Source organism: Spermophilus citellus (assembly GCF_964194105.1).
Source record: "Spermophilus citellus genome assembly, chromosome: 1".
NCBI lineage: Eukaryota > Metazoa > Chordata > Mammalia > Rodentia > Sciuridae > Spermophilus > Spermophilus citellus.
This window is the reverse complement of record NC_138182.1, coordinates 192328438-192355860: the sequence shown is the minus strand read 5'-3', so window position 1 is coordinate 192355860 and position 27423 is coordinate 192328438. Positions and strand designations below refer to the sequence as shown.

At 37.6% G+C, this 27423-nt stretch overlaps 1 protein-coding gene across 2 annotated transcripts in view; it reads left to right on the top strand.

The window, feature by feature from the left end:
- KDM3B (lysine demethylase 3B) overlaps positions 1-27423 on the top strand; it is a 78646-nt gene that overhangs the window by 19467 nt on the left and 31756 nt on the right. The window contains exons 3-11 of one of the 2 annotated variants that reach the window (XM_081309385.1): positions 3280-3393; positions 4469-4574; positions 6876-7000; positions 9248-9322; positions 13312-13911; positions 17618-18866; positions 19680-19881; positions 24267-24481; positions 25863-26015. In XM_081309385.1, the coding sequence (XP_081165511.1) occupies positions 3280-3393; positions 4469-4574; positions 6876-7000; positions 9248-9322; positions 13312-13911; positions 17618-18866; positions 19680-19881; positions 24267-24481; positions 25863-26015 (2839 nt within the window). The remainder of the gene's footprint in view (positions 1-3279; positions 3394-4468; positions 4575-6875; positions 7001-9247; positions 9323-13311; positions 13912-17617; positions 18867-19679; positions 19882-24266; positions 24482-25862; positions 26016-27423) is intronic. The other variant, XM_081309386.1, reaches the window with a different exon arrangement.

The following is a 27423-nucleotide window of genomic DNA, read 5'->3' as shown; positions in this document are numbered from 1 at the left end:
CACCTTTAGTCTTTTCTCATAGCAAGATTTGAAATAGTGTAATCCTCAAAAAGTGTTTTGTAATTGTTTTGTTTTTTGAAATGAAATGAAATAGTATTATAAAATTCTGAGAGTATCCATTTGTTTTTATCTATCCTGTTAGATAAATGGCAATTTTTAAAAAATCCTAATTCTCCTGTGGCTAATCAAATTGAATAAATAATATTCAAAGCAAATATTATTTGACTTATTGATTATGCATATTATTCCTTACTAAATTGTCTTTTTCTTTTGTATGTGTCAGGGGGTGCTGGGTATTAAACCCAGGGCCTAGCACATGCTAGGCAAATGTTGTACAACTGAACACATCCCTAGCTTTTTCTTTTTTATGTTTTTATTAGTGCATTATAGTTATACATAATATTGGGGTTTATTTTGACATGATCATACATACATGGAATATAATTATCTTTATTTCAGTCCTTGGTACTTCCCTTTTCCCTCTCTTCTCCTTCCCCTCATTCCCCCTTCCTTTTTCTATTTGTCTTCCTTCTATTTACTTATTGGTTTATTTTGTTGGGGTTTTTTTTGGGTTTTTTTTTTTTTTTTTTTTTTTTTGGTTTGTTTGTTTTTGTTTTAATACTGGGGATTGAACCCAGGGCACCTAACCACTAAGCTACATCCCCAGCCCTTTATATTTTTTTATTTTGAGACAGGGTTTTGCCAAGTTGCTGAGGCTGGCCTGGAATTTGTTATCCTGTCACTGGGATTACAGACGTGTACCCTCATACCTGTTTTTGTTTCTTTGGTACTGGGGATTGAACCCAGAGATACTTTATCACTAAGCCACATCCCCAGCCCTTTTTTATATTTTATTTTTAGACAGGATTTCACTAAGTTGCTTAGGGACTTGCTGAGTTGCTAAGTTTCATTTTTTGCCACTTTGCCTGGATTATTGTGTTTTAAATTGGTGCTTAATAGGTATTTATAAAGGGAGAATTCACAATGGAGTATTTATATATGTACATAGCATAATTTGGCCAATTTCATTCTTCATTTCCTCCTTTTTCCTATCCCTCTTCCTTTCCTCTCAACCTCCTTCTATTCCATTGATCTTCCTTCTGTTTTCATGGAGTTTCTCCCCACCCTCCACCTTTTCTTCCCTTATTTTGCACTAGCATTCTCATATGAGAGAAAATATTTTGACCCATTGCTTTCTGAGTCTGGCTTATTTCTTTATGGCTGAGTAAAATTCCATTATGTACATATACCACATTTTCTTTATCCATTCATCTGTTGATGGACATCCAGCTGGTTCCATAACTTGGCTATTGTGAATTGTGCTGATATAAACATTAATATGCCTGTATTGCTATAGTATGCTGATTTTAGTTCTTTTGGATAAATACCAAGGAGTGGAATAGAATGGGTTATATGATGGGTCCATTCCTAGTCTTTTGAGGAATCTCCATCCTGCTTTGCAAAATGGTTGTACTAGTTGGCAGTTTGCAGTCCCACTAAGAATGTATGCATTTCCCCATATCCTTGCCAGCATTTTTTCATTTGTTGTTATTTTTGCAGTACTGAAGATTGACTGTTTTGTTTTTGTTTTGCTGTGTTGGGGTTTGAACCCAGAGCTTCACACATACTAGGCAAGCACTCTACTACTGAGCCACATCCCCAGCTCTTTTCATTATTTATTTTTTGTTACCAGGGATTGAACCCAGGAGCACTTAGCCACTGAACTACATCCCCAGGCCTTTTTTTAAATTTTGACACAGGGTCTCACTAAGTTGAGAGGCTAGTCTTAAACTTGCAGCCTTCCTGCCTCAGCCTCCTAAATCACTGGGATTATAGGCATGTTCCACCATACCTGGCCTTTTCAGGTATGGTGAAAATACCTGTTTTGTTTTTGTTTTTTGGTACTGGGGATTGAACTCAGGGGCACTCAACCACTGAGCTACATCCCCAGCCCTATTTTGTATTTTAATATTTATTTTTTAGTTGTAGTTGGACACAATATTTTTATTTTATTTATATCCCCAGCCCTATTTTGTATTTTAATATTTATTTTTTAGTTGTAGTTGGACACAATATTTTTATTTTATTTATTTTTATGTGGTGTTGAAGATCAAACCCAGTGCCTCTCACCTGCTAGGCAAGTGCTCTACCACTGAGCCCTAGCCCCAGCCCCTGGATTCATTTGTTTTTAAGGCTACTTTCCAATTTCACTTTTAGGGGAAGGTCTATTATAAATGGATATGGAGTCTTGGCATATCTTTTTTTTTTTTTTTTTTTTTTTTTTTTTTTTTTTTTAAGAGAGAGTGAGAGAGGAGAGAGAGAGAGAATTTTTAATATTTATTTTTTAGTTCTCGGCGGACACAACATCTTTGTTGGTATGTGGTGCTGAGGATCGAACCCGGGCCGCACGCATGCCAGGCGAGCGCGCTACCGCTTGAGCCACATCCCCAGCCCATTGGCATATCTTTTTTAGACTATTTATTTATGAAATAGTAGTAAGAGTGTACCTGTGCATGTTTATACCAGTAATTATTTTTAGAAACTTCATGAAGATTTCAGGAATTCTGGACTAATGGTATAACTATAACTATAACTATAACTATAACTATATATATATATATATATATATATATATATATATATATATATAATTAGTTGTAGATGGACACAATATCTTTATTTTATTTATTTTTATGTGGTGCCGAGGATTAAACCCATGCATGTATGTATGTGAGGCAAGTGCTCTACCACTGAGCTACAACCCCAGCCCTGGTATTCTGGGCATTTACTGAAATTTAGTCCTCTTGAAGGCTGACAAGATTAGTCAGATCCCTAAGGAAAATGAGGAATTTTTAATCTCAATTGTCCTTTTTAGCCATAAATAAAAGTATTTTTTTAATTTTTATTTTTATATGGCAGTGGAATGCATTACAATTCTTGTTACACATATAGAGCGCAATTTTTCATATCTCTGGTTGTACACAAAGTATATCCACACCAATTTGTGTCTTCATACATGTACTTTGGATAATAATGATCATAATAAAAGAGTATTGAGCAAAGTTTTCTACTTTAGTTTGCTTCCTATCATTATTTGAGGGACAGATGCTAGGCTAGAAATGTTTCCAAGGACTTAAACTTTAGTTAATCTGTATTTACTAGGGTGAAAATATAAAAATAATATAATAATGGATACTTTTTCTGAAGTAGGGATTTATTGAATTGTTATTGGTTTTCATTTCCAGGTTCTAATCAGTGTCTTGTCATTGTGCTTCACAGACTTTCACTCCCCTAGTAGATAAACTGGGTTTGGGTTCTGTGGTGCCAGTTGAATACCTTCTGGATCGAGAACTTCGTTTCCTATCAGATGCTAATGGGTTGCATCTGTTCCAGGTACTTTACACTTAACTCTGGTCTTGACCCTATTATTTTTCTCCTTGCTAATTTCTTTGTTGATACAAATACTGGTGTTTCCCTTTTTCTTAGTGTTTCTTTGATTTCCTTCAATAAATTCCCCTGTGCCTTTTAAAGTTTCTCTGCTTCCTTGCAAAGTACTGAGGCTTCTTTCCTTTTCTGTATAACCTGCTCCACACTAAAGCCATTGAAGACTTAAGACCACAATTCTGAGGGTCCCTTCAGAAGAGGTGGCTTCATTGAGTTGGTTGCTTCTGTAGTATGAGTCCTAGGGGCCCTATGCATACCTTAGTGGCATGGAAGTGGGGAGGAAGTGGTTCCATGCAGTGTGAAGTGTTGAAGAGCTTTTGGTATATCTTTGGTTATAAAAAAAAAAAATGGGATAAGTTAAATAGTTGAAACAAACTAGCTTCTGAGTTTGGGTTTCAGAATTTAACAAAGTACTGTTTAATTCTCACTTGTAAGGGTTGCTATCTGAAGGTTAAAATCTGAGAGACTTCTAAGAGTTTTATTCTTATCAAGAAAGCCAGGAACAGTGTTTCCTAACTGTTTTATGTATATTAATGTATATTTCTTTTTGTTATATAGTCCTCATGAGACCTCACTCTCAGCAGTCTTGCTTTATTCATCTTTATAATCCCAGAGTTTATATGAGAATGGCATTCAGGAAATGTTGGATAAACACCAAAATAAGCAAAAAGGTTTATATGGAGTAAAATGTTTTGTGGTCAAATAAGTATGTGAAACCCTGACTTAAATATATTTCTTTTCTCTATGATTTCTCTGAACCTTGAGTATGATGTCGTATACAGAAACATATATAAATTTAGGCTTAGGAAATATCATGTCCTGCATGTAGAAAGATATAATATGTAATATTTTCTAAGCCTCATTTATACTAGCATTTTTAATTCTTGCAGAGATTCTTGTGAGACTAGAATTCTTAAGGCATTTTTAGCAAGTGTTGATATAGAACTCCTTGGTATGTGTTTTTCTCATTTAGTTAGATGTTATTTCTATTTATTTTAACATTCAGTTGTTTTATCTTTACCAGATGGGAACAGATAGCCAAAACCAGATTCTTTTAGAACATACTGCTCTGAGAGAAACAGTTAATGCTTTGATCAGTGACCAAAAGCTACAAGAGATATTCAGCCGAGGTAAGAACAGGTAGTCTTCTGTCCCTGAACTCTGAATCAGGTGAATTGTCAGTTTTGAATGATATAATGGGACATCATGTAGCTTTAAACATTTGTCCTCATCCTCTTTTTGTGAGTAGAGACAAAAGTATCTCCGATTAGCTAAATCTCCAAATAAACTAGAAAAATAGGATCTCTCCCAGACCATTGTTTTCTCTCTCTCTCTCTCTTTTTTTTTTTTTTTTTAATATTTTTTTAGTTGTTGATGGACCTTTATTTTATTTTATTTTTTGTGGTGCTGGAAATCAAACCCAGTACCTTGCATGCGCTCCACTGCTAAGCTACAACTCCAGCCCCCCATTGTTTTCATTGTACTTTTCATAAAACATAGTTTTGTTGTAAGCTTAGTTTTTTTTCCCCATTTTTAAAATATTTATTAAGGACACTAGAAATATTTATTTAAAAACATGCACTAGAAACAATGTTAAGGCACTAATGATCTAGCCAGTAGCTAGGAAATCTTTACCTATTTTTTTTTTTTAAATACACCCAAGGGTGCTTAACCACTGAGCCACATCCCTAGCCCTTTTTTTAAATTTTTTATTTTGAGGCAGACTCACTAAGTTGTTTAGGGCCTTGCAATCCTCCTGACTCAGCCTCCTGAGTTGCTGAAATTACACACATGTGCCATTGTGCCTAGAGCTGACTCTTTGCTTTTTTTGAATTTACTATCTGCAGGTTTCTAAAAAAACTAGGACTAGCTGGGTGTAGTGGCTTACACCACTAATTTGGGCAACTTGGACAGCTGAGGCAGGATCACAAGTTACAGGCCTATCTCAGCAATTTAGTGAAACCCTCAGTAACCTAGTAAGATTCTGTCGCAAAATAAAAAATAGAAAGGTCTGGGGATGTAGCTCAGAAATGAAGCACTCCTGCGTTCAATCCTCATTACCAAAAAGAAAAAGCTAAAGACTCTTAACACCAACATATAACTTAGAGTGCAAATGCATCCACAGACTTATTCTCATGAATAGTATGCTTTAAGTATAAATAAATGAACATAGGGTGTAGTTCAGTGGTAGAGTGCTTTTGCCTAACATGCCATAGCCCCTGGGTTTGATCCTTAGTAACAAACAAACAAAAACAGAAAGAAGAATTATTAGCTTTCAAGTTCAGATACCGGTTTTGCCTCAAGAGTCTACACGAAGGGTAAACTACTTCATTTATCCTTCCTTTCATGTCATGCATTCACTCACCTTCATTTCTGGGCCTTATGATAATCATTATTTTTAGTGAAGTAGTGTCCTTGGTTCTATTTTTGTCAAATAAATCTAAACAGGTAAAGTTAAGAATACTGACCTAATGGAGAAAATAAAGATATCAGGATAAAATGATGTTTAATAAACAAGGAATGATATAGAGGAAGAAAGAATGTGAGGAAAAATTAGTAACAGAAGAAAATTGAGTGGAAAAAATGAGAGGTGGTGATATGTGAGTATATACAGAGAAATTAAGGAAACTTAATTATAGCTCTAAGAAAATAATCTAAAATTAGTAATGCTTTAGCTATATAGTCTCAAATGTACAATGATATGTGGGAGAGAGAAAATGTCCTTGGGAAGACCAGCGAAATTGCAGGGTAACATTACCTGTTGATAAAGTAATATCTCTGCATTCTTAGGAAGACAGGTGCTATATTTGTTCAGACTATTATTAGTGCAGAGGCTAGAAACCTCATAAATTGAACTCTCAGTGTTTTTGAAAGTCAGATAGCAGAATGTTAATGATTATGTATCATTCCAGTGGTCATTTATCCTAATAGCACATCCAATGGGACTGGGGATTTAGCTTAGTGGCAGAGTACTTGCCTAGCATGTACAAGGCTCTGGTTTGATCCTCTGCAGCACAAATAAAAAAGAAAAAGAGTACATTCAACTTAGTGGTCTCCTACTTTTTTCATGTACATGTCAGGTATATGAGTAAATTTCCATATTACTTGTTGTTGTTGTTGTTATTTAATTTGTAAGTTTCTTTCCCTTTGTATATTACAATTATTAAATTGTTGAATATAGGGGCTAGGGATGTTGCTCAATATCGGAGTGCTTCCCTAGGATGTATGAGGACAAGGGTTCTGTCCCAACATCTCAAAAAGACTCAATGCCAAGTGTGGTAAATCTAGAATTGCTACTTTGTTAGCTCTGTCAAGGGGCAGATATTTGAAAGTGCCAAGTATTTACATCATGTAATTTTCCTTTTGCTTTCAGAAACAGTTATGAAACATAGCTTAGCCAAAAATATAGTTCTGACTGATCTCTTTTTTAGGTCCCTACAGTGTTCAAGGTCACAGGGTCAAAGTGTACCAGCCAGAGGGGGAAGAAGGGTGGATCTATGGTGTCGTAAGCCATCAGGACTCCATCACCCGTCTTATGGATGTGTCTATAACTGAGGTGAGGCTGTGTTAATTCCATCTAAATTCTATCAGTCCCCTTACAGAGCATGGTGTAAAGAATGTGAATACTTTATCCCTGGCTCTTATCATTTAATGATTGTATGACCCTTAGAAGGGGTGTGCAACTTTATCATCCCACTGTTCTCATCTTTAAGTTAGAAGTAATTGTGTAAAACCCCACTTACCTCACAATACTGTTTTGAAGACTGAAATAATATATTTGAAAGTGCTTTGAAATCTGTAAAACAATATGCAGTTGTAAGGTGGTAATATTTACCATATTCATAACAGTTTGTATTAAAGACCAATTAGTTAGCATTGGCTTCTGTATTACTTTTGCCACTATATTCTAGATGCTGAAAAAAATTGCTTTTAATGAACAGAAAAGAACCTAACACCTAAGAGATACCTGCAGAATTATTTAGGAGAAACAGTAGTTGAGTGTTTCTTTTTTTTTTTTAATTTTTTTTTTTTTGGTTGTAGTTGTTATTTATTTCTTTATTTAATTTTTTTTAAAGTTAAATAAATCTTCATTTAAAAATTTCACAAAACATACATACATAAACTAGATAATGAAAGCCAACCTTTCCCCTACGTAAATGTCACTCAGTGGCAACCACCATTAACAGTTTGGTATATATTCCATATTCTTTTTATTTTTTGTTTATTTATTTTTAGTTGTAGATGGATGAGCACGATACCTTTATTTTGTTTATTTATTTTTATGTGGTGCTGAGGATAGAACCCAGTGCCTCACACATGCTAGACAAGTGCTCTCCCATTAAGCTATATTCCATATGCTTCCAAATATTTTCTATATATGTATTTCTGTAGGTTATATAGTGTATCTTATTTACTTAATTGTATATAACCTCCATTTTTTTTTTTTTTTTCCTGATACTGGGGACTAAACCCAGGGGCACTTTACCGCTGAGCTATATCTCCAGCTTTTTTTTTTTTTTTTTTTTTTTTTTACTTTGAGATAGTGTCTTGCTAAATTGCAAAGGTTGGCCTCAAACTTGCAATCCTCCTGCCTCAGTCTCCTGAGTTTTTGGGATTACAAATATGTGCCACTATACTTGGTTTATAACAAGCATTTTTAATCTTTATTTGTGAATATAGAGATGTGAATTTTTTTTTTTCCTTTATGGTACTGGGGATTGAACCCAGCAGTTCTTTTCACTGAGCTATATATTCTGGGCCTTTTAAAATTTTTATCTTGAGATATGATCTCGCTAAGTTGCTGAGGCTGGCCTTGAACTTGGAATTCTTCTGCCTTAGTCTCTCAACTTGCTGGAATTAGAGACATGTGCCACTGTGCCCAGCTGACTTATTCCTTTAAAATAGATGTGTGCTGTTCCAAAAAATGAATATATCGTAGCTAGTTTAATCTAAAATTGAAGGACATTTAAATCTTTGCCAGTATTTTCACTAATACAAATGATTACACAGTGAACATACTTGAACATCCTTTCACATTTATGATTTATTAGAATAAATTCCTTGGTTTGTAATTGCTAAGTTAAAAGATATACATAGTAAAAAAATTTTGTGTGTGTGTGTTGTTGTACTGGGAATTGAACTCAGGACCTCATACATGCTAGGCAAGTGCTCTACAACTGAGCTATATCCCCAGCCCTACACAGTAAATTTGATGTTTTATGTCAAAGTACTCCCTCTCCTAAAGTTTGTATTCTTTAGTAGTAAAGTAGGTTTGTTTGTTTTGGGTGTTTTTTGTTGTTTTGGTTTTTGTGGGTTTGGGGTTTTTTGTTTTGTTTTGTTTTGTTTGTGGTACTGGGAATTAATCCCAGGGTCTCAAATATGCTCTATCACTGAGCTACATCCCCAGCCCTATATAATGATTTTTGTAATGATTGTTGGTTCTGAAGATTTTTGATTTCATAATACACTGAATAGGAATGTTTTTGATATGGAATATTTCAAATTAAAATCCCTAAAAGACATACTTGAGCATTAAACTCAATTGTTCCTTTTATTCATGAACTTAACAAATATATTAATGCTCACCATATTCCACACCGTGTTTCAGATATCCTTACTATAGCAGTGATTGAGACAGTAAATATCCCTTCTCTCATGGAGCTTTCTTCTAGTAAGGGAATAGAAGCAATAAAGAGATACTTACATAGATTAGGAAAATGTTAAGTCTTGGTGAATAAGGCATTAAATAATCTCTCTCCCCTACCCTTTTCCCATATGTTCTGCTATCCTGTTGCTATCATAGAGTGGTGAGATCAAGTCAGTAGATCCCAGACTCATCCATGTGATGCTGATGGATAACACAACGCCTCAAAATGAGGTACAGTAAACAACTGAGTCTCTGAGAAGACTCATGAGCTTTCATTTTCTTGTTATGTAGTTTCCTTTTACATGGGTGCCCCTTGGGTTGTTCAGATGGACTGTCTTGGTAAGGGGGATGGTGTCAAGAAAGAGACCTAGTTTGAGTAAACCCTTTCAATTTGCCTTGTTCTATAGTTGTTGTAAAGTCTTAAGTCCTAACTTTCTTTTATATTTTCTTAAGTATATTTGAAAGAGATAGTAGTTACTGCAATAAATGGTAGTAATAATCATGACCTTACCAGTAACTAGATATGGAAGAAAAGCTACATCCTCTTTTTTCCTATTAGGTGGCACTGAGCTCCAACAGAGTCTTTTTTTATCTTGAGACAGGATCTCGCTAAGTTGCTGAGACTGGCCTTGAACTTAGAATTCTTCTGCCTTAGTCTCTCAACTTGCTGGAATTAGAGGCATGGGCCACAATAGATGTATGCTATTCCAAAAGATGAATATATCATAACTAATTTAATCTAAAATTGGAGGACATTTAAATCATTGCCAGTATTTTCACTAATACAAATGACAACACAGTGAACATACTTGAACATCCTTTCACATTTATAATTTATTGGAATAAATTCCTTGCTTTGCAATTGCTAAGTTAATAGATATACATAGTAAAAAAAAAATTTGTGTGTGTTATTGTACTGGAGATTGAACTCAGGACCTCATACATGCTCATATATTCCCAAGTAGAATCAAACGAACAGGTGCCTAGTTCAGTGCTTAGCACACAGTGGATTATTCTATAATTATAGACTAAGCCAACACTTGGTTCATTCAGAATTATTATAGCCAAAAATAAGTAAATAAGTGCATTATAAATCTCTACCTGAACCAATAAGGAATCCTGTGTGAGTATTCTTCAGTAAATAAACTGTCCACACATGCCTCATAGTATCTTATCACCTCTATAAATATTGCTTTCTTGCTGAGTATATAGTCCTTCATCATCTTTTTTATATAGTTATTCTTGACTTGATTTAAAAAGAAAAAGATCAGACTAAGAAAGGAAGAATCAGTATTAAATTTAATAGCTTCTTATTTATGTATTATATTAATCAGGAATAGGTTAAGTCCCTTGACTGTGTTTACATGGCTGAAAAACCTGTTACTTTGATGTTGCATTGGGCTCTATTTTTAGTCCATTATTTCACTCATTCATTAAGCACCTGTTGTATGCCAAATAGTATTCAGCTAGCCCAGTATAACTGAAAAGTACTATACTCAGTGTCCTAGGTTACTTTCTTGCATGTGAGTAGTTCATTATAAGTTATTTTGGGAATGGTTGCTGTGAGCCAGGTTCTTCAAGTTGACTACATGAGTTAGAAGTGGAAGTGTGGTTTTTAGCAGTAAATTTTGATTTTTCCTTTTTGGCTTTGCCATGATGTGACATATTCTTTTGTTTGTTTGTTTTTTCCCCAGTATCAGGGATTGAACCCAGGGGCACTTAACCACTGAGCCACATCCGCAGTCCTTTTTCATGTTTTATTTAGAGACAGGGTCTCACTGAGTTGCTTAGGGCCTAACTAAGTTACTTAGGCTGGCTTTGAACTTGGAATCCTTCTGCCTCAGCCTCCTGAGCTGCATGCTCAGGTATGTGCCACTGTGCCCAACTTGACTTACATTCTTGGCTAGCCAAGTTCAATTACAGTTTGCCAGGTTTTCCAGTAACCCTTCTTAAAGATCTGTGATTGCCTCATCTCCTTTAACAGTGAGTATAAGAGAATAAGCAAGAAAGAAAAGAAAGATGTCAGCTAAGCTCAGTGGCACAAGCCTATAATCTCAGATTTCAGAGGCTGAGGCAAGAGAATCACAGGTTTGAGACCAGCTTCAGGATTTTAGTGAAACTCTATCAAAACATAAGTAGGGCTAGGGATGTAACTCAGAGGTAAAGTGTCCTGGGTTCAAGTCCCATTACCAGAAATAAAATAAAGGACAAAAAATGCCCATCCTCAAGTTTACCCTTTTTATTTATTTATTTGGTACCAGGGATTGAGCCCAGAGGCATTTAACTATTGAGTCACATCCCCAGCTCTTTTTTGTATTTTATTTAGAGACAGGGTCTTACTGAGTTGCTTAGGGCCTTGCTAAATCGCTGAGGCTGGCTTGAAATAATAATTCTCTGCCTCAGCCACCTGTACTTTACCATGTAATTTAAGAAGAAAGTAAAAATAAAAAACTGATGGTAATCCAGGTTGAAGAAAAGATAAAGTTTTAAAAGAGAATGGATGAATTTAAGCTGGGCATGGTAGTGCATGCCTGTAATCTCAGCTACTTGGGAGGATGAGGCAGGAGGATTAAGAGTTCTAGCCCAATTTGGGCAACATACCAAGAGCCTGTCTCAAAGAGGATGAAATGAAAACAACGTTTAGCAAACGGTTTTTGAATGAATGATTTGAAAAACTTGGGTAATATTGCCAGAAGTATGTTACTTATTATTATATTACTTAATACTATATATTTAGAAATACAGATAATATTCAGAAGTAGGGTGAAAATGGAAGTAAATCTTGAGCCTTAAGACTTGGACGGGGGCTGGGATTGTGGTTTGGTAGTAGAGCGCTTGTCTAGCATGTGTGAGGCACTTGGGTTGGATACTTGGCACCACATAAAAATAAGTAAATAAAATAAAGACTTGTAGGGGAAGCTAGGTACAATGGTGCAAGCTTGTAATCCCAGTGGCTTAGGAGGCTGAAGCAGGAGGATCACAAATTCAAAGCCAGTATTGGCAACTAAGCGAAACCCTGTGTCAAAATAAAAAATATAAAGAGATGAGGATGTAGCTTAGTGGTTCAATACCCAGTATCCCCCAATATATGGGGGCTGTTTTATATATATGAATGACTTGTAGAGGAAATTAAAGGAGAAACACTGGATAGGAAGACAGCAAAAAGGAAAAGTACTGAAACTATTATTAAGAAGATAAGAAATTTAAAATTCATAAAACATTTCCATTGAAAAGCTATAGGAGTGATTACAAGAAAGAAAATAGATCTACAAATAATACTGCCCAAAGTGTTAAGAACAGTAAGAATAAATTAATGAAGTTTATAAATATTAATACCTAGATAACAATGTTTCACTGGCTTATTAACCATCTTAGCACATGTTTTTGAAATACCTTCTTCATATAAGTCCTTGATGCACAAAAAAGATTGCTGTAGAGAATGTTAGCTGCACCTCATGCCCCATTCTCCTTATCCTTCTCAGGGAAGGAGTTTACTCAGAATGGGTATTTTCTTTTTTAATCCATATCTTGTCTGGCCTTTCAAATAAGATGCAAGTAAAATTTTCTGAGATAGATAGTCTGACATTACCAGAAGATACAAGAGATTTGACTTTTGGACTGTGGTAGCCAGCTTTTTTCCCCCTTTCCTCTGTTTAATGCTTTGAAATAAGGTCTGGAGATCAGTTGAATCTTTGTAGTGTCTGTGAGCAATCGAAACCTCTCTATCAGCTTCACTTTTCCTTTGCTCATAGATTTATAAATACTGGTAATCAAATACTGGTTTTAGTGACTTTTGGTTAGAAGGAATTTTGTATGTTAATACTTGAAGTACAAGTTTCTGTCAAAACCAAGAGATAAAGCAAGTTATTTCATCAGTGTACAAATAAGCTTCCAGCCTAGCCTGGCATTTTATTTTGTAAAAATAAGTTCCACAAATTATAAAACCCATCAAAAAATAAAAAATAAAATACCATTTGAAGTAGTTTATTGTATGAGAAGATTTGCCAAGAGAGTTAACCTCTGGTAACTGTTATCTTGAATGTGTGTGTATAAATGGGGAGACTGGAGCTTTTTGACAAAGAGTCTTAGAGCTGGCATCAGAATTTGGCAATCTTTGCCTGCTTTTTCTGTTTCTAGAGATGGGAAAGAGCTAATGGATTATGGTTTTCACAGGATGAAAGGTTCTTTATAATAAATCTTTTTTGAATTTTGTTTTGTAGGGGGGTACGTTAAAAGCAGTAAAATCTTCCAAAGGAAAGAAGAAGAGAGAGAGCATAGAGGGGAAAGATGGCCGGAGGAGGAAAAGTGCTTCGGACTCTGGGTGTGACTCTGCATCAAAGAAATTAAAAGGAGACAGGGGTGAAGTAGACAGTAATGGGAGCGATGGAGGTGAGGCAAGCCGAGGGCCCTGGAAAGGAGGTAATGCCAGTGGAGAGCCAGGGCTGGATCAGAGAGCCAAGCAGCCACCATCTACATTTGTTCCCCAAATTAACCGCAACATTCGCTTTGCCACTTACACCAAAGAAAACGGCAGGACTCTGGTGGTACAGGATGAGCCCGTAGGTGGGGACACACCTGTACCTTTCACTCCATATTCTACAGCCACAGGTCAGACACCTTTGGCCTCAGAGGTGGGTGGAGCCGAAAACAAAGAGTCAGGAAAAACACTGGAACAAGTTGGCCAGGGCATGGTGGCTTCAGCAGTTGTGGTCACTACCGCCAGCTCCACCCCAACCACGGTGAGGATCTCAGACACTGGCCTTGCAGCAGGGACTGGGCCGGAAAAACAGAAAGGCAGCCGGTCACAGGCCTCAGGAGAGGTGAGTTGCTCTAGGGGCAGATTTGCTAGATTTGTGTTTACTCTCTCACCCTTCCTTATTGTTAACACCTTCCCAGACATCTCAAATACCCTAAGGAAGGAATATTTCTGAGATGTGCTTAAATTATATTCTGTGGCTAGGCCTTTACTGCTCTCCTTGAGCAAATGTGTACATTTTAATAACTTTGTCAGTTTTTAAAAGCCACTTGAACATCTGGACACAGCTGCACATACATGTAATCCCATCAGCTTAGGAAGCTGAGGCAGGAGGATTACAAGTTTAAAGCCAGCCTCAACAACTTAGTGAGGTCTTCTCTCAAAATAAAAATTGACTGGGAATGTGGCTCAGTGGTTAAGTGCCCCTGGGTTCAATCCCCAGTACAAAAAAAAAAAAAAAAAGTCACCTGAACAATTAGGCTAATCAAAAACTGGTTAAACAACCCAATTTAATGAGATTTAAAATAGATCTGATGGGGAATCTTTTTAATTCAATTATCTATTTAGTTCACCAAGTAGTTGAACCTCCACCAAATCTGAGAGGCAAGGTTAATGAATTATAGTGTTGGTAATAGTGAACACTATAATTAAGGCTGTGAGTCCAAGCTACCATTACCCTATTTTCAGTTCATCATTTTCTGTGATATTTTCCCTTGAGTCTAGGTTACTTTCCATCGTTTAGTATGGCCATAAAAGTTTTTCCCTCACTAATTTCATTCTTTTAATAAGCCTTACTTGATGGATTTAATCATAACAGTTATTGCTTTGGTCTTTATCTGATAGGATTTTTTTTTTTTTTTTTTGCTAAAATGGAAGTTTTGTTAAATGTAAGTTAATGTCAAGTTGACACTGCAATCCAAATTTAAGACAGTATCAAAATCTATTCTTTTGGGACTAGGGGCTGTGGCTCAATGGTAGAGCACTTGCCTGGCACGTATGAGGCACTGGGTTTGATCCTCAGCACCACATAAAAATAAAAACTAAAAGCCAGGCATGGTGTTGCACGCCTGTAATCCCAGCAGCTCGGGAGGCGGAGGCAGGAGAATCACAAGTTCAAAGCCAGCCTCAGCAATTCAGCGGGGCACTAAGCAACTCAATGAGACCCCATCTCTAATAAAAAACAAAATAGGGCTGGGGATTTGGCTCAGTGGTCTAGTGCCCCTGAGTTCAATCCCTGATACCATAAATAAATAAGTAAATAAATAAATAAAGGGGTTTTTTTGGTCCGTCTACAACTAAAAATATATATATTTAAAAATTGAATTTCTTACTAATTTTGGTCACCAAACTGATTCACATAGGCCAACTCAAGCTAGAGTATGAAATGAAAAGATGAAATGCATAATGATTTTTTTAAAGTACATAAGCCAGCCATGGAGGCACGTGCATGTAGGCCCAGCTACTCATGAGGCAGGAGGATCATTTTAGCCGAGGAATTTGAGGCCAGCCTGGACAACAATGAGACCCCATCCAAAAAAAAAAAAAGCAAAATAATATATAGGAAACTACTGTGTGCTAAGTACTGTGCATTATAAATATTTTAAATCACTACTTAAAGGAACCCACACACCAAAATAGAATCATTTCAGGTATAACAACACAGATAAAGCATGACATAGGACTGGGTGATATGGTTTAATAGAAAAAAATCTTGCCTAGCATGCATGAGGCCTTGTGTTTGATCACCAGCCCCACAAAGAACAAAACAAAGCAAACAAAAAACCCATGGTATATAAATTTCATCTGACTAATTCCCAATTCTAGCAAATATAATGTGTTAACCCCTGATATATAGGAATAGAGAGCGAGATGAAATGCCTAGGTAAAAGAGGACTGTAAATGCAAATTTCACACTGTTTATGATTTTTTCCTCAGTTAGTTGACCTATAGTCCCAAAAGAACCAGGTGAGGATCATAGATGAGTTTCCAATGTGTAAAAAAAAAAAAAAAAAAAAAAAAAAAAATCTTCATAATTTCGGCACCATTTAAAATCAACTCTGTGTTAAGGCAATATGAATGTAAATGAGAATTACAAAGTAAACCAAATTTGTGTCCTACAAGAAAAGATCCAGTGAATGTCACTATTCTTAGAGTAGCAAAACTGATAGATGAAATGTGGAGTCAATATTTTTTTCAAATAGGTTGTAGAAACTTCTGTGAATATCATTTTTCTCATGTTTTAGCCTGTCTTTTTCTGCAGTATGATTTAAAATTACAGACATGAATGTTTCTGTTACAGTTCTTAATCTGAAATAGAGAAATAGTTACCAGGACTTTCTTGCCCTAAAAGCTAGAGTTGTAATCAGTTTGTCATCGCTTTCTTATAAGGAAAGGATTTGGAATTTAATCATTTAAAAGAAAATGAAAGACCATCCAAATTATTTTTAATTCATGCATGTATTTATTTTTAAAGGATAATGTTAGTAGTAAAACATGAGCTACTCGTGCAGGTTTCTTGCAGTCATACAGATGTCAAGGCTCTGAGCCAATCCTGCTAGTGAAACAACAGCAAAACCTCAGGGCTGTGTCAGTCTTATTTTGGGGGGTGGGGGCAGAGGGGGTCTTAAATCAATGTTTTTGTAGTTAGTAAGAAAAAAAATGAACTTTTTAACTCTAAAATCTGTATGAACTTTTTAACTCTAAAATCTAAAATTTTTTAACTCTAAAATCTGTACCAGATGTCAACTGCAAGCAAGCCATAGGAAGTGTCCCTGGTTCTTCTCCTTCTATGCCACCTTTAAGGATATTTAGCATTGTATCATTTTAAAATGTATGATTCTTTGGCATTTAGTACATTCACCATGTTATAAAACCACTACCACTATGAGATCCAGAAATTTTTCTCCTTTAAAATAAAACCCCATATTCATTCAGCAGTGATGGAATAATTTTTTATTTCCAATGTTTACAAATGAATGTTTAGGTATCATTCTCTACTACTTGAAAGTTGGTTGGTGTTTTTTTGTTTTGTTTTGTTTTGTTTTATTTTAGTTATTCTATATTTCAAGTCAAGTGCTAGTTAAGTTTTATTAAATTAACGAGTACTACATAAGGGCTCATAGCTACCTAAGAGTGTCTCTGTGTGTGCATATGGGTACATAATGTATATGAAAGTGCCCCTACCCTTATTTATACATATAATCATTCACATGCAGAAGTTAACATGGAAAGCATTATATAACATTTTATTTTCCAATTTGTTAGGCTAATAAGTGGGCTTATCATAGAAGTGAAGTTACTTTCTATAAGATGAAGATATTTGCAATAGCTTACATAAATCAAAACTTTATAGTTTCTAAGGTCATTCAGATAGATTGATATTACAGAGGTCAGTAGGTAAATTTCAAAGTAAAAGCTGTCATCAGGAATCTTCCCACAGTTCCCTAACAGAGTCTCTGATTTCAAATACTATAAATACTAAAAAGCCTACACACCTTTCTAGAACTGACCCATTGGGTAACAACCAAAGGAGAGGCAGGTTGAATGACATCTCTGGCTCATCTTGCTAAAGTTAAAATGCCCTCTGTGGTTTATGGCAAGTTTTTTCCCTTCCATTGCTGGTGAAATCCAGAAGAGCAAATAAGTAGAATTGTAGGAGAGAAAAGTTGATTGACCCACAAGAAATATGGATTCAATGATAGGACAAAGAAAGAGCTCATTAGGTTGTCATCTGAAGCCAGTGTCACTAATTCAGGCTATCTTCCTTTCAGAATTCAAGAAATTCTATTCTGGCCTCTTCTGGATTTGGAACATCTCTCCCAAGTTTATCACAACCATTGACTTTTGGAAGTGGAAGGAGCCAGTCCAATGGGGTTTTAGCTACAGAGAACAAACCTCTGGGCTTCTCTTTTGGCTGTAGCTCTGCTCCAGAGTCTCAGAAAGATTCTGATCTTTCCAAAAACTTGTTTTTTCAATGCATGTCCCAAACTTTACCCACCAGTAACTACTTCACTACGGTTTCAGAGAGTTTGGCTGATGATTCCTCTAGTCGGGACTCATTCAAACAAAGTCTTGAGAGTCTGAGCTCAGGCCTGTGCAAAGGCAGATCCACTCTTGGAGCAGACACTAAGCCAGGCCCTAAGGCTGGCAGCTCTGTGGACCGGAAAGTGCCTGCAGAGTCCATGCCCACCCTTACTCCAGCCTTCCCCCGGAGCCTCCTAAATACCCGCACCCCAGAGAGTCATGAAAATCTATTTTTACAGCCCCCTAAACTGTCCCGAGAAGAGCCTTCTAACCCTTTCCTGGCATTTGTGGAGAAAGTTGAACACAGTCCTTTCAGCAGCTTTGCATCTCAGGCATCAGGTAGCTCTTCCTCTGCTACCACTGTCACCTCCAAGGCAGCAACCGGCTGGCCCGAGCCTCACTCGTCCGCAGATTCAGCATCTTTAGCAAAGAAGAAAACCCTCTTCATTACAACTGATTCCTCCAAGCTGGTGTCTGGTGTTCTGGGCTCAACTCTTACCACTGGGGGTCCAAGCCTCTCTGCCATGGGGAATGGCCGCTCCAGCTCACCCACCAGTAGTCTCACCCAACCCATTGAGATGCCTACTCTCTCCTCAAGCCCCACAGAGGAGAGGCCAACTGTGGGACCTGGGCAACAGGACAATCCCCTCCTCAAAACCTTTAGTAACGTCTTTGGCAGGCACTCGGGCTGCTTTCTGTCCTCCCCAGTAGATTTTTCGCAGGAAAACAAAGCTCCTTTTGAAGCTGTGAAAAGGTTCTCACTGGATGAGCGAAGCTTGGCTTGCAGACAGGACTCAGACTCCAGCACCAACAGTGACCTGTCAGATTTGAGTGACTCAGAGGAACAGCTGCAGGCCAAGACAGGCCTGAAGGGGATTCCAGAACACCTGATGGGGAAGCTGGGCCCCAATGGGGAGCGTAGTGCGGAGCTGTTGTTGGGCAAGGGCAAAGGGAAACAGGCCCCTAAAGGCCGACCTCGGACTGCGCCCTTGAAAGGTGATCCTGCTGGGAACTATACGTGGGCTTTGCTCTGGCACTTGCCTCAAAATGCTTGTGCTTTTGTGTGGTAGATGCCTTCATATTGATGGAAAGTTCTAGAATCTCATAGAATTATAGAGGCAAAGAACCTGGCAGAGGCACCTTATTAAACTTGGTTGCATCTATACCAGCAATGTAAAAGGGTTATCTGCTCATAAAAGAGGACTATTCTTCTTCATTAGCTTGTTGTTTTTAATTAGAAACTATATGTCCTTGTGTTGATCTCATTCCTTTCTATTTCATCATCTTTAATTTGCTTCCAGGGAGTTACTAAGAATTAGTTTTCATTCCCATATTAGTTTTCATCCCTTTGAAGACTTGATGAAACAAAAAGATTCACTCCCTTGGTTTGTTCCTCTCTGAAACGTAAGGATTTTTTACACCTCTACGAAAAATCTATGAATTTATGATGTGAGGTTATGGTCTAGAAGTGTATAAGAGAAAGTCTGGTGGTAAAAGTAGCTGCTTTCATTAGGAATTGATATCCTGTGAGAGCCCAAAAAGCCTAGATTAACAGTAGGCATATACTGAGTGACTAAGGGCAGGTGATGACTACCTTCTGCTGCATGAGGCACATAACAGTTCTCCTTAGCTCCCAACCAAAGCCTCTTTGTTCCTTGCTCTCCCTTTCTGGGTTCATAGTAGATTATGTGCCGAAGCAGTGCAAAGAGGAATAGCCCTTTGACCAATGTTTGTTCACATGAGGAGTTTGTTAGTGGACCCTACTTATGCTTCTTATGACAGCCTTTTCTCCTCCCTTCCTTGCCACAGTTGGCCAGTCAGTGCTGAAAGATGTGAGCAAAGTGAAGAAGCTCAAGCAGTCTGGAGAGCCCTTTCTACAGGATGGGTCATGCATCAATGTGGCACCTCACCTGCACAAATGTCGTGAGTGCCGCCTGGAGCGGTATCGGAAGTTTAAAGAACAGGAACAAGATGATTCTACTGTAGCCTGCCGCTTCTTTCACTTCCGGAGGTACCTAAATTCCTCTCCTTGCTGTCATTCCCAGTTTTCACTAGTGCCATATAACTCCCACTCTTTCTCTAAATCTATAAATCTGTCTTTCTCAGTTTTCCATAACCCCTCTGCTCACAGGGTGTATGCTGAGGCTTTGTTGTAGTAATTACTTAGTTGTTGGGATCATTATAAAATGATCCGTGGGTTGGTCCTTGCAGGATTGAAGTGGAGCAGTTTTAGCTGCTGCCATGTGCTATTCCTACTAAGCTGTTCCTAACTTGGGTTCCATTTGAAACCAGTGGTATAAGCAGAAGAACTTCATTTTATTTTGGGAATCTGCCTGACCACTTCTTTTTCAGTGCTAGGGTGACTGGAGTCACTTAAGAGAAGTAAGATTAGGAGATGATGTGAAGCACATTTCTTTTTATTTTCTCTCTCTCTCTCTCTTTTTTTTTTTTTTTGGAGATGAGTTTTTACTATGTTGCCCAGGCTATCCCTGAACCTGTAGGCTCAAACAATCCTCCTGCCTCAGCCTCCTGAGTGCTAGGACTATAGGTGCATGTTACCCACTTGGCTCAATGGAGTATTTTTAAAATAGAGATAACTAACGAAAACAGCAATATCTAATCACTTTTCCTCTATGAGAAACTTAGGATCATTCAAGGCTGATTTTGTTTTGTTTTTGTTTATTTGGCAATACTGGGGATTTAACCTGGGGGGTGTGGAGCTACATCCCCAGTCCCTTTTTGTTTTTTGTTTTGAGACAGGGTCTTGCTAAGTTGTTGAGGCTGGCCTAAACCCATGATCCTCTAACCTCAGCCTCCCGAGTCATTGGAATTACAGGCATGCACCACCATGCCCAGCTAAGAATCTTTCATTTTTGAAATTAAAAAATCCAAATGGCTGCTGGGCGCAGTGGTACACGCCTATAATCCCAATGGCTTGGGAGGCTAAGACAGGAGGATCATGAGTTCAAAGCCAGCCTCAGCAAAAGTGAGGCACTAAGCAACTCAGTGAGACCCTGTCTCTAAATTAAAAAAAGAAAAGCTGCTGATCAGGGCTAGAGGTGTAGCTCAGTGGTAAAACATTTGCCTAGATAAGAAAAATGTGGGAGGACCTGGGGTTTGATCCCCAGCACCACCAAAAAAATAAAATAAAATAAATAAAGGCTTATTGGTGGTGAATGACCTTATTTGGCAAATATTTATTGAGCATTTAATATGTGCCAATCATTATTCTGAACATTAAGGATTCAATAGTGAACAAAACATTACATTATGGTCTCAGAAAGTTTAGGGGGAGGAATTATAGAAGCAGACAGACAATAAGAGGAAAAATAAATTAAGTAAATATTATGTCAATTAGTAACTTGAGAAAAATAAAGACGGGAAAGAGGATTGAAATTTCGGTAAGCTAGAGAGGCTACTATTTTAAACCAGGTGATCTGAGAAAGAGCAGGTTAAGGAATGACCTATAAGAGGTGAAAGAATAAAGCCACACAGTTATTACTCAGGAGACAAGTATTCCAGACAAGTGCTGCCATCCTGAGACTGGAATATTCTTGATACATCCATAGAACTAGTATAGCTAAAATAGAGTAAGCAAGGGGAGTAATAGAGTTGAGATCAAAGAATTAATGATGAGTCTAGACTTAATGGGGCTACTCTAAGGGCCTTGATTTTTACTATAAATAAGATATTATTCGAAAAAACAAAAAAGAAGTCATTAGAGGTTTTGACCTGATGAGTAACACTGATTAATGTCACTTTAAGTTGGGCATGGTGGTGCACATTACAATAATAGCTGCTTGGGAGGCTGAGGCAGGAGGATCACAAGTTCAGCTTGGACAACTTGCTGAGACCCTGTCTCAAAACAGATAATAAAGGACTAGGGTTGTAGCTCAGTGGTAATACACTCCTGGTTTCAATTCCCAATTGCCACCCACTGCTTTGACTACCTTTGTGGGAATAGACTATATATGAGGGCAAGGGGAGAAGCACAGAGAAGTTGAGAGACTATTGAAGGCAGAGTACTCAGAATTACCTGATGGGCTAAATTTAAAAAGTATGAAAGAATTCCCAGCTGGAGAGATTGAAATAACAGCTGGATCTACACCTTTAGAGTTAAGGGAAGAGATTCAACCTGGAGATACAAATTTAGATATCACCAGGGATTTAAAGCCCATAGTCTAATTTGAGACCTCAGGAGTCAGCATGTAGATAAAGACCAGAAGCAGGGCTAGGTTGTAGCTTAGTGGTAGAGATCTCGCCTAGCATTCACGAGGCACTGGGTTCGATCCTCAGCACCACATAAATGTAAAATAAAGATATTGTGTCCATCTAAAAATAAAGAATAAAAATAAAAAATAAAAAAAAGAGTCTTAGGACCAGAAGCAGTCTGAGAACTGAGCTCTGGCATTCTCCAGAAATGGGAAGTATTAAAAGGAATTAGTAAAGGGGACTGAGAAAAGACAGCCATTGAGGACAGAAAAACAGGAAGGTTGGTGCGGTGGTACATGCCTGTAATCCTAGCGACTCAAGAGGCTGAGGCAGAAGGATTTCAAGTTTGAGACCAACCTCAACAACTTAGGCCCTAGGCAACTCAGGGAGACCTGTCTCAAAATTAAAATTTTTAAAAACGGCTGGGTATGTGGTTCAGTGGTTAAGTTCCCCTGGGTTCAATCCCTGGTACAAAAGAGGGAGAGAAAGAGTAAGACAACTGAAGAAAGCACTTCCAGAAAGGAATAAGGAACTATGTCAAATGCTGGCAGGTTGTGTAAGGTAAGGACTGAAAGTGACCTTTTGATAGCAAGATGAAATGACTTTGTCAAAAGTAGTTTTGGTAGTTTGGTAGGCAGAATGTCTTATTGTACTGGATTAGGGAAAACGTAAAGGAAATGGTAGCAGACTTGAAGGAAACTTGGGTCTAACAAGCCAAAAAACATGGAGGAGGATGTGAGGTTGAGAGTATTTTTGTAATGTTTATGGTAGCAAGTTTAAATGCTGATTTTGTAGAGCATTAATAAATGATAATTGGAACCAGGCTTGGTGGTGCATGCTTGCAATCCCAGTGGCTCGGGAGGCTGAGACAGGAGCCATCCTATACAACAGCGTAAGACCCTGTCTCTAAATAAAATACAAAATAGGGCTGTGGGTATGGTTCAGTGTTCAAGTGCCCCAGAGTTCAGTGTCCAGTATGAAGAAAAGAAAAAAAAAAAAAAAGATTGGTAGAGAAAAAGCTAGATGATATAGAAAAGAGGGAAGTTAGTGGAGGAGTGCCTTTGGGTTGGGGAAAAGGGACTAGGGTGTAGGTGAAGATATTAACTTTCAAATGGACCTCATTCAGAGCAGGAGATCAAATGAAGAACATGGGCCCATTTTTTTTTTTTTTTTAAAGAGAGAGTGAGAGAGGAGAGAGAGAGAGAGAGAATTTTTAATATTTATTTTTTAGTTCTCGGCGGACACAACATCTTTGTTGGTATGTGGTGCTGAGGATCGAACCCGGGCCGCACGCATGCCAGGCGAGCGCGCTACCGCTTGAGCCACATCCCCAGCCCGAACATGGGCCCATTTGCAGGAGAGTATCCACACTTTGGAATGTGTGGGATGGGAGCTTGTGAACATTCTCTTCTGGCTTGTACCGGTAGAACAGGAAGTGAGGTTCTCACAGGGAATGTAATTTCAGAAGTATGAAAAGAAGGAGAGTATGAAAATAGGCATCTAGGAGAGGGAATCCTCCTGAGGTAGGTATACAGGAATTTTTATTTATTTTTTTTTTAATTTTATTTTTTGTGGTACTGTAGATCAAACCCAGGGCCTCACACATGGTAGATAAGTGCCCTACCACTAAGCTACATCCCCAGCCCTATACATGAGTTTAAAATGTGATGATGATACTTTATTTTTTTCTAGTCACATTCAGTGGCATGGGTGCAGGTGTAGAGCAGGTAGACAGAAAAACTGGTGACAGCTTTTTAAAGAATCAATACCTGCTAAGTGTTAAGCCTTCGTATTAGCTGAGAACATGTGCAGTTAGCCCTCCATATCTACTGGTTTCACATCCACAGATTTAACTAACTGTAGATTGAAAACATATTTAATATTACAACTGTGTGTGTATTAAACATGTAAACACTCTTTTCTTTGTTAATTATTTCTTAATATAGTATAAAAATTATTTACATAGTGTTTACATTGTATTAAGTATTGTAAGTGATCTAGAGATGACTTAAAGTATATGGGAGGACATACATAGATTTTATGCAAGTACTATACCATTTTAAATGAGGCATTTAAACAACCACAGGTTTTGGTAGCTGGGGCAGGGCAGGGATGTGGCCTGAAAGCAAACCTCCTTGGATCCCAAGGACAACGGTATTTGACTGTCTGCTTTTCTTTTTTCAGGTTGATCTTCACTCGAAAGGGGGTGCTTCGTGTGGAGGGGTTCCTAAGCCCTCAGCAAAGTGACCCTGATGCCATGAACTTGTGGATTCCTTCTTCCTCCCTAGCAGAAGGGATAGACCTAGAAACCTCAAAATACATTCTGGCCAATGTTGGGGACCAGTTCTGTCAGCTTGTAATGTCTGAGAAGGAGGCCATGATGATGGTGGAACCACACCGTAAGACATTCTCTTGCTTGTTTCCAGATACTTTTCATTATAAACTGTTTTCTTTCACTTAAAGGAGGGTGAAAGTGGAAGATGGCATTTTTCTGTGAATGAATTAAGACCAATAAGTTTTCTTTTTGTAGTAACTATAGCTGAGGCCTTAACTATATCCAGCAGACTTTATTCTTTCAAGTCTTTGACAATTAACCAAAAAAAACTTACCAAAATCATTTTATCATTTCATAATCCTACCAGCAATGTATAGAGGTTCCTTCCCTGCCTGTCATTTTTTGTTACAAGACAGCACCTTGCTGGGGGCTGGGGATGTGGCTCAAGCGGTAGCGCGCTCGCCTGGCATGTGTGCGGCCCGGGTTCGATCCTCAGCACCACATACAAACAAAGATGTTGTGTCCGCCGAAAACTAAAAAATAAATATTAAAATTCTCTCTATCTCTCTCCCTCTCTCTTTAAAAAAAAAAAAAAAAAAGACAGCACCTTGCTACATTGCTTAGGGCCTTGCTAAGTTGCTGAGGCTGGCCTCAAACTTGTAATCCTCTTCCCTCAGCCTCCCATATTACTGGGATTACAGGCATGTATTGCCATGCCCAGCTGGTTTATCCTGAATATTTTTAGTTTGCTTTAAACATATTTGTATTAATAAGTAATACTCTAGTTTGTGAATAGATGAGGTGGACTACCTACCATATTTTTACCTAGAACTCCCATAATTATTAACATATTTATAGTAGTTCCATATCTATAAGTTACTATACACTGTCCCCAGACCAGGAAAGACTATACATGAAATCATGTCCTAAATTTCAAGAGACAAATCTTCTTACTTAAAGCTTTCCCCAGGTTAAAATTTTATAGTGTCTTAAGTGACAACATGTAGCATTAATACCAGGCTATCATAACCTGGTATTACCACAAACCTTTGAAATGTTAGACATTCCTCATATATTTTTTTTCTCCTCTTAAAATTATAGAAGCACAAACTTCAGCCGAGCACAGTGGCACATGCCTGTAATCCCAGCAGCTTGGGTGGCTGAGGAGCAAGGAGGATCACAAGTTCAAGCCAGCCTCAGCAACGGCAAGGCGCTAAGAAAACCAGTGAGACCCTGTCTCTAAATAAAATAACAAAAAATTAGGGCTAAGGATGTGGCTCAGTGGTCAAGTACCCCTGAGTTCCATCCCCAGTACCCCCTTCAAAAAAGAAAGAAACAGAAACTTCATAAATATTTTGAGTTTTATTACTAGACAGAATGGTTTGAATGGGGATCAGCTAATCAGGGTCTTTTGCTAGTGATTAGCATTATCAGTGCCAACATTATTATTATTTTTATTATTTATAATATTAACATTATTATTATTATTTTTCTCTTTCCACCAGAGAAAGTTGCATGGAAACGAGCTGTGCGTGGTGTGCGGGAGATGTGTGATGTATGTGAAACAACTCTGTTCAACATCCATTGGGTTTGTCGCAAATGTGGATTTGGGGTCTGCCTTGACTGTTACCGGCTCAGGAAAAGCCGTCCACGGAGTGGTGAGCAAATATTGTCTGATAAAATTCTAAAGGGAACCTTTATGTATCAGTTGAGTTGTGAAACTTAGAAATTGAAGGAGTAATCAGCTTGTACTGCTTAGTTCCATTTGTCTTTGTTGTAAGACCTTAAAATTTCCAATGCTCAGTTTATCTGGGAAGGCTAAAAAAAAAAAAAAGCCAGGAAGGATCATTCCTCATCTTTCCTTGTTCTGTTTGGTTTTAAAAATATCTTTATTGAAGTATAATTCACACCATAAAATTTACCCTTTTAAAATGTATAATTAAATGATTTAAATCATAAGATTGTGTAACCATCACCATTAATTCCATTTAATATCTTTTAGGAGTCCATTCACCATTCCTACCTCCCCCAGCCTTGGCTACCACTAATTTAATTTCTATCTGTAGGATTGCCTATTCTGGCCATATCATGTAAATTGAATCATAAAATATTTGATCTTTTGTGACTGGCCTATTAGCATAATGCTTTAAAGTTTCATCCATTTATAGTTCTTCAGTCTTTTTTTTTTTTTTTTCAGTACTCAGGACTGAACTCAGAGCCCATGAGTGCTAGTCAAGAGTTGTACTACTGAGCTACATCTCCAGCCCTTAATTTTTTTTTTTTGAAAATTTTTTTTATAGTAGATGGACACAATACTTTAATTTTATTTTTATGTGGTGCTGAGGATCGAACCCAGTGCCTCACATGTGCGAGGTGAGCGATATACTAACTGAGTTATGACCCCAGCCCCTTAATTCTTTTTTTGTATTGCCAAGCAGTATTCCATTGTATCAATATAGTACTATATTTTTTCTATCATCTGATGTACATGTGGTTTGTTTTCACTTTTGGCTGCTATGCATAGTGCCACTGTAAACATTTGTATGTAAGTTTTTGTGTGGACATACGTTTGCAGTTGTCTTGGTTATACACCTAAAAGTGGAATGACTGGGTCATAGGATAACTATACATTTAACCTTTTGAGTACCTGGACATGGTGACACACACCTATAAGCCCAGCTACTTGGTAGCAGAAGTGGGTAGATCTCGTGAGCCCATTGGTTTGAGGCCAGCCTAAGCAACATAGCAAAACCACCTCTCAAAAAATAATAATTGGCCAGGTGTATTGGCACATGTCTGTAATCTTAGTAACTCAGGAGTCAGAGACAGGAGAATTGCAAGTTCAAAGCCAGCCTCAGCAACTTAGTGAGGCCCTAAGCAACTCAGTGAGACCCTGTCTCTAAATAAAATGAATAAAATAAAAATTGCTGGGATGTTGTTCAGTGATTAAGCACTCTAACTTCAATCCCTGGTACCAAATTGAAAAAAAGAAAACAGGATAACATAGATAAATCAGTTTCAAATATTGAGCATTAGGCAGTGTGGGACTATGATACCTGAGAGAAG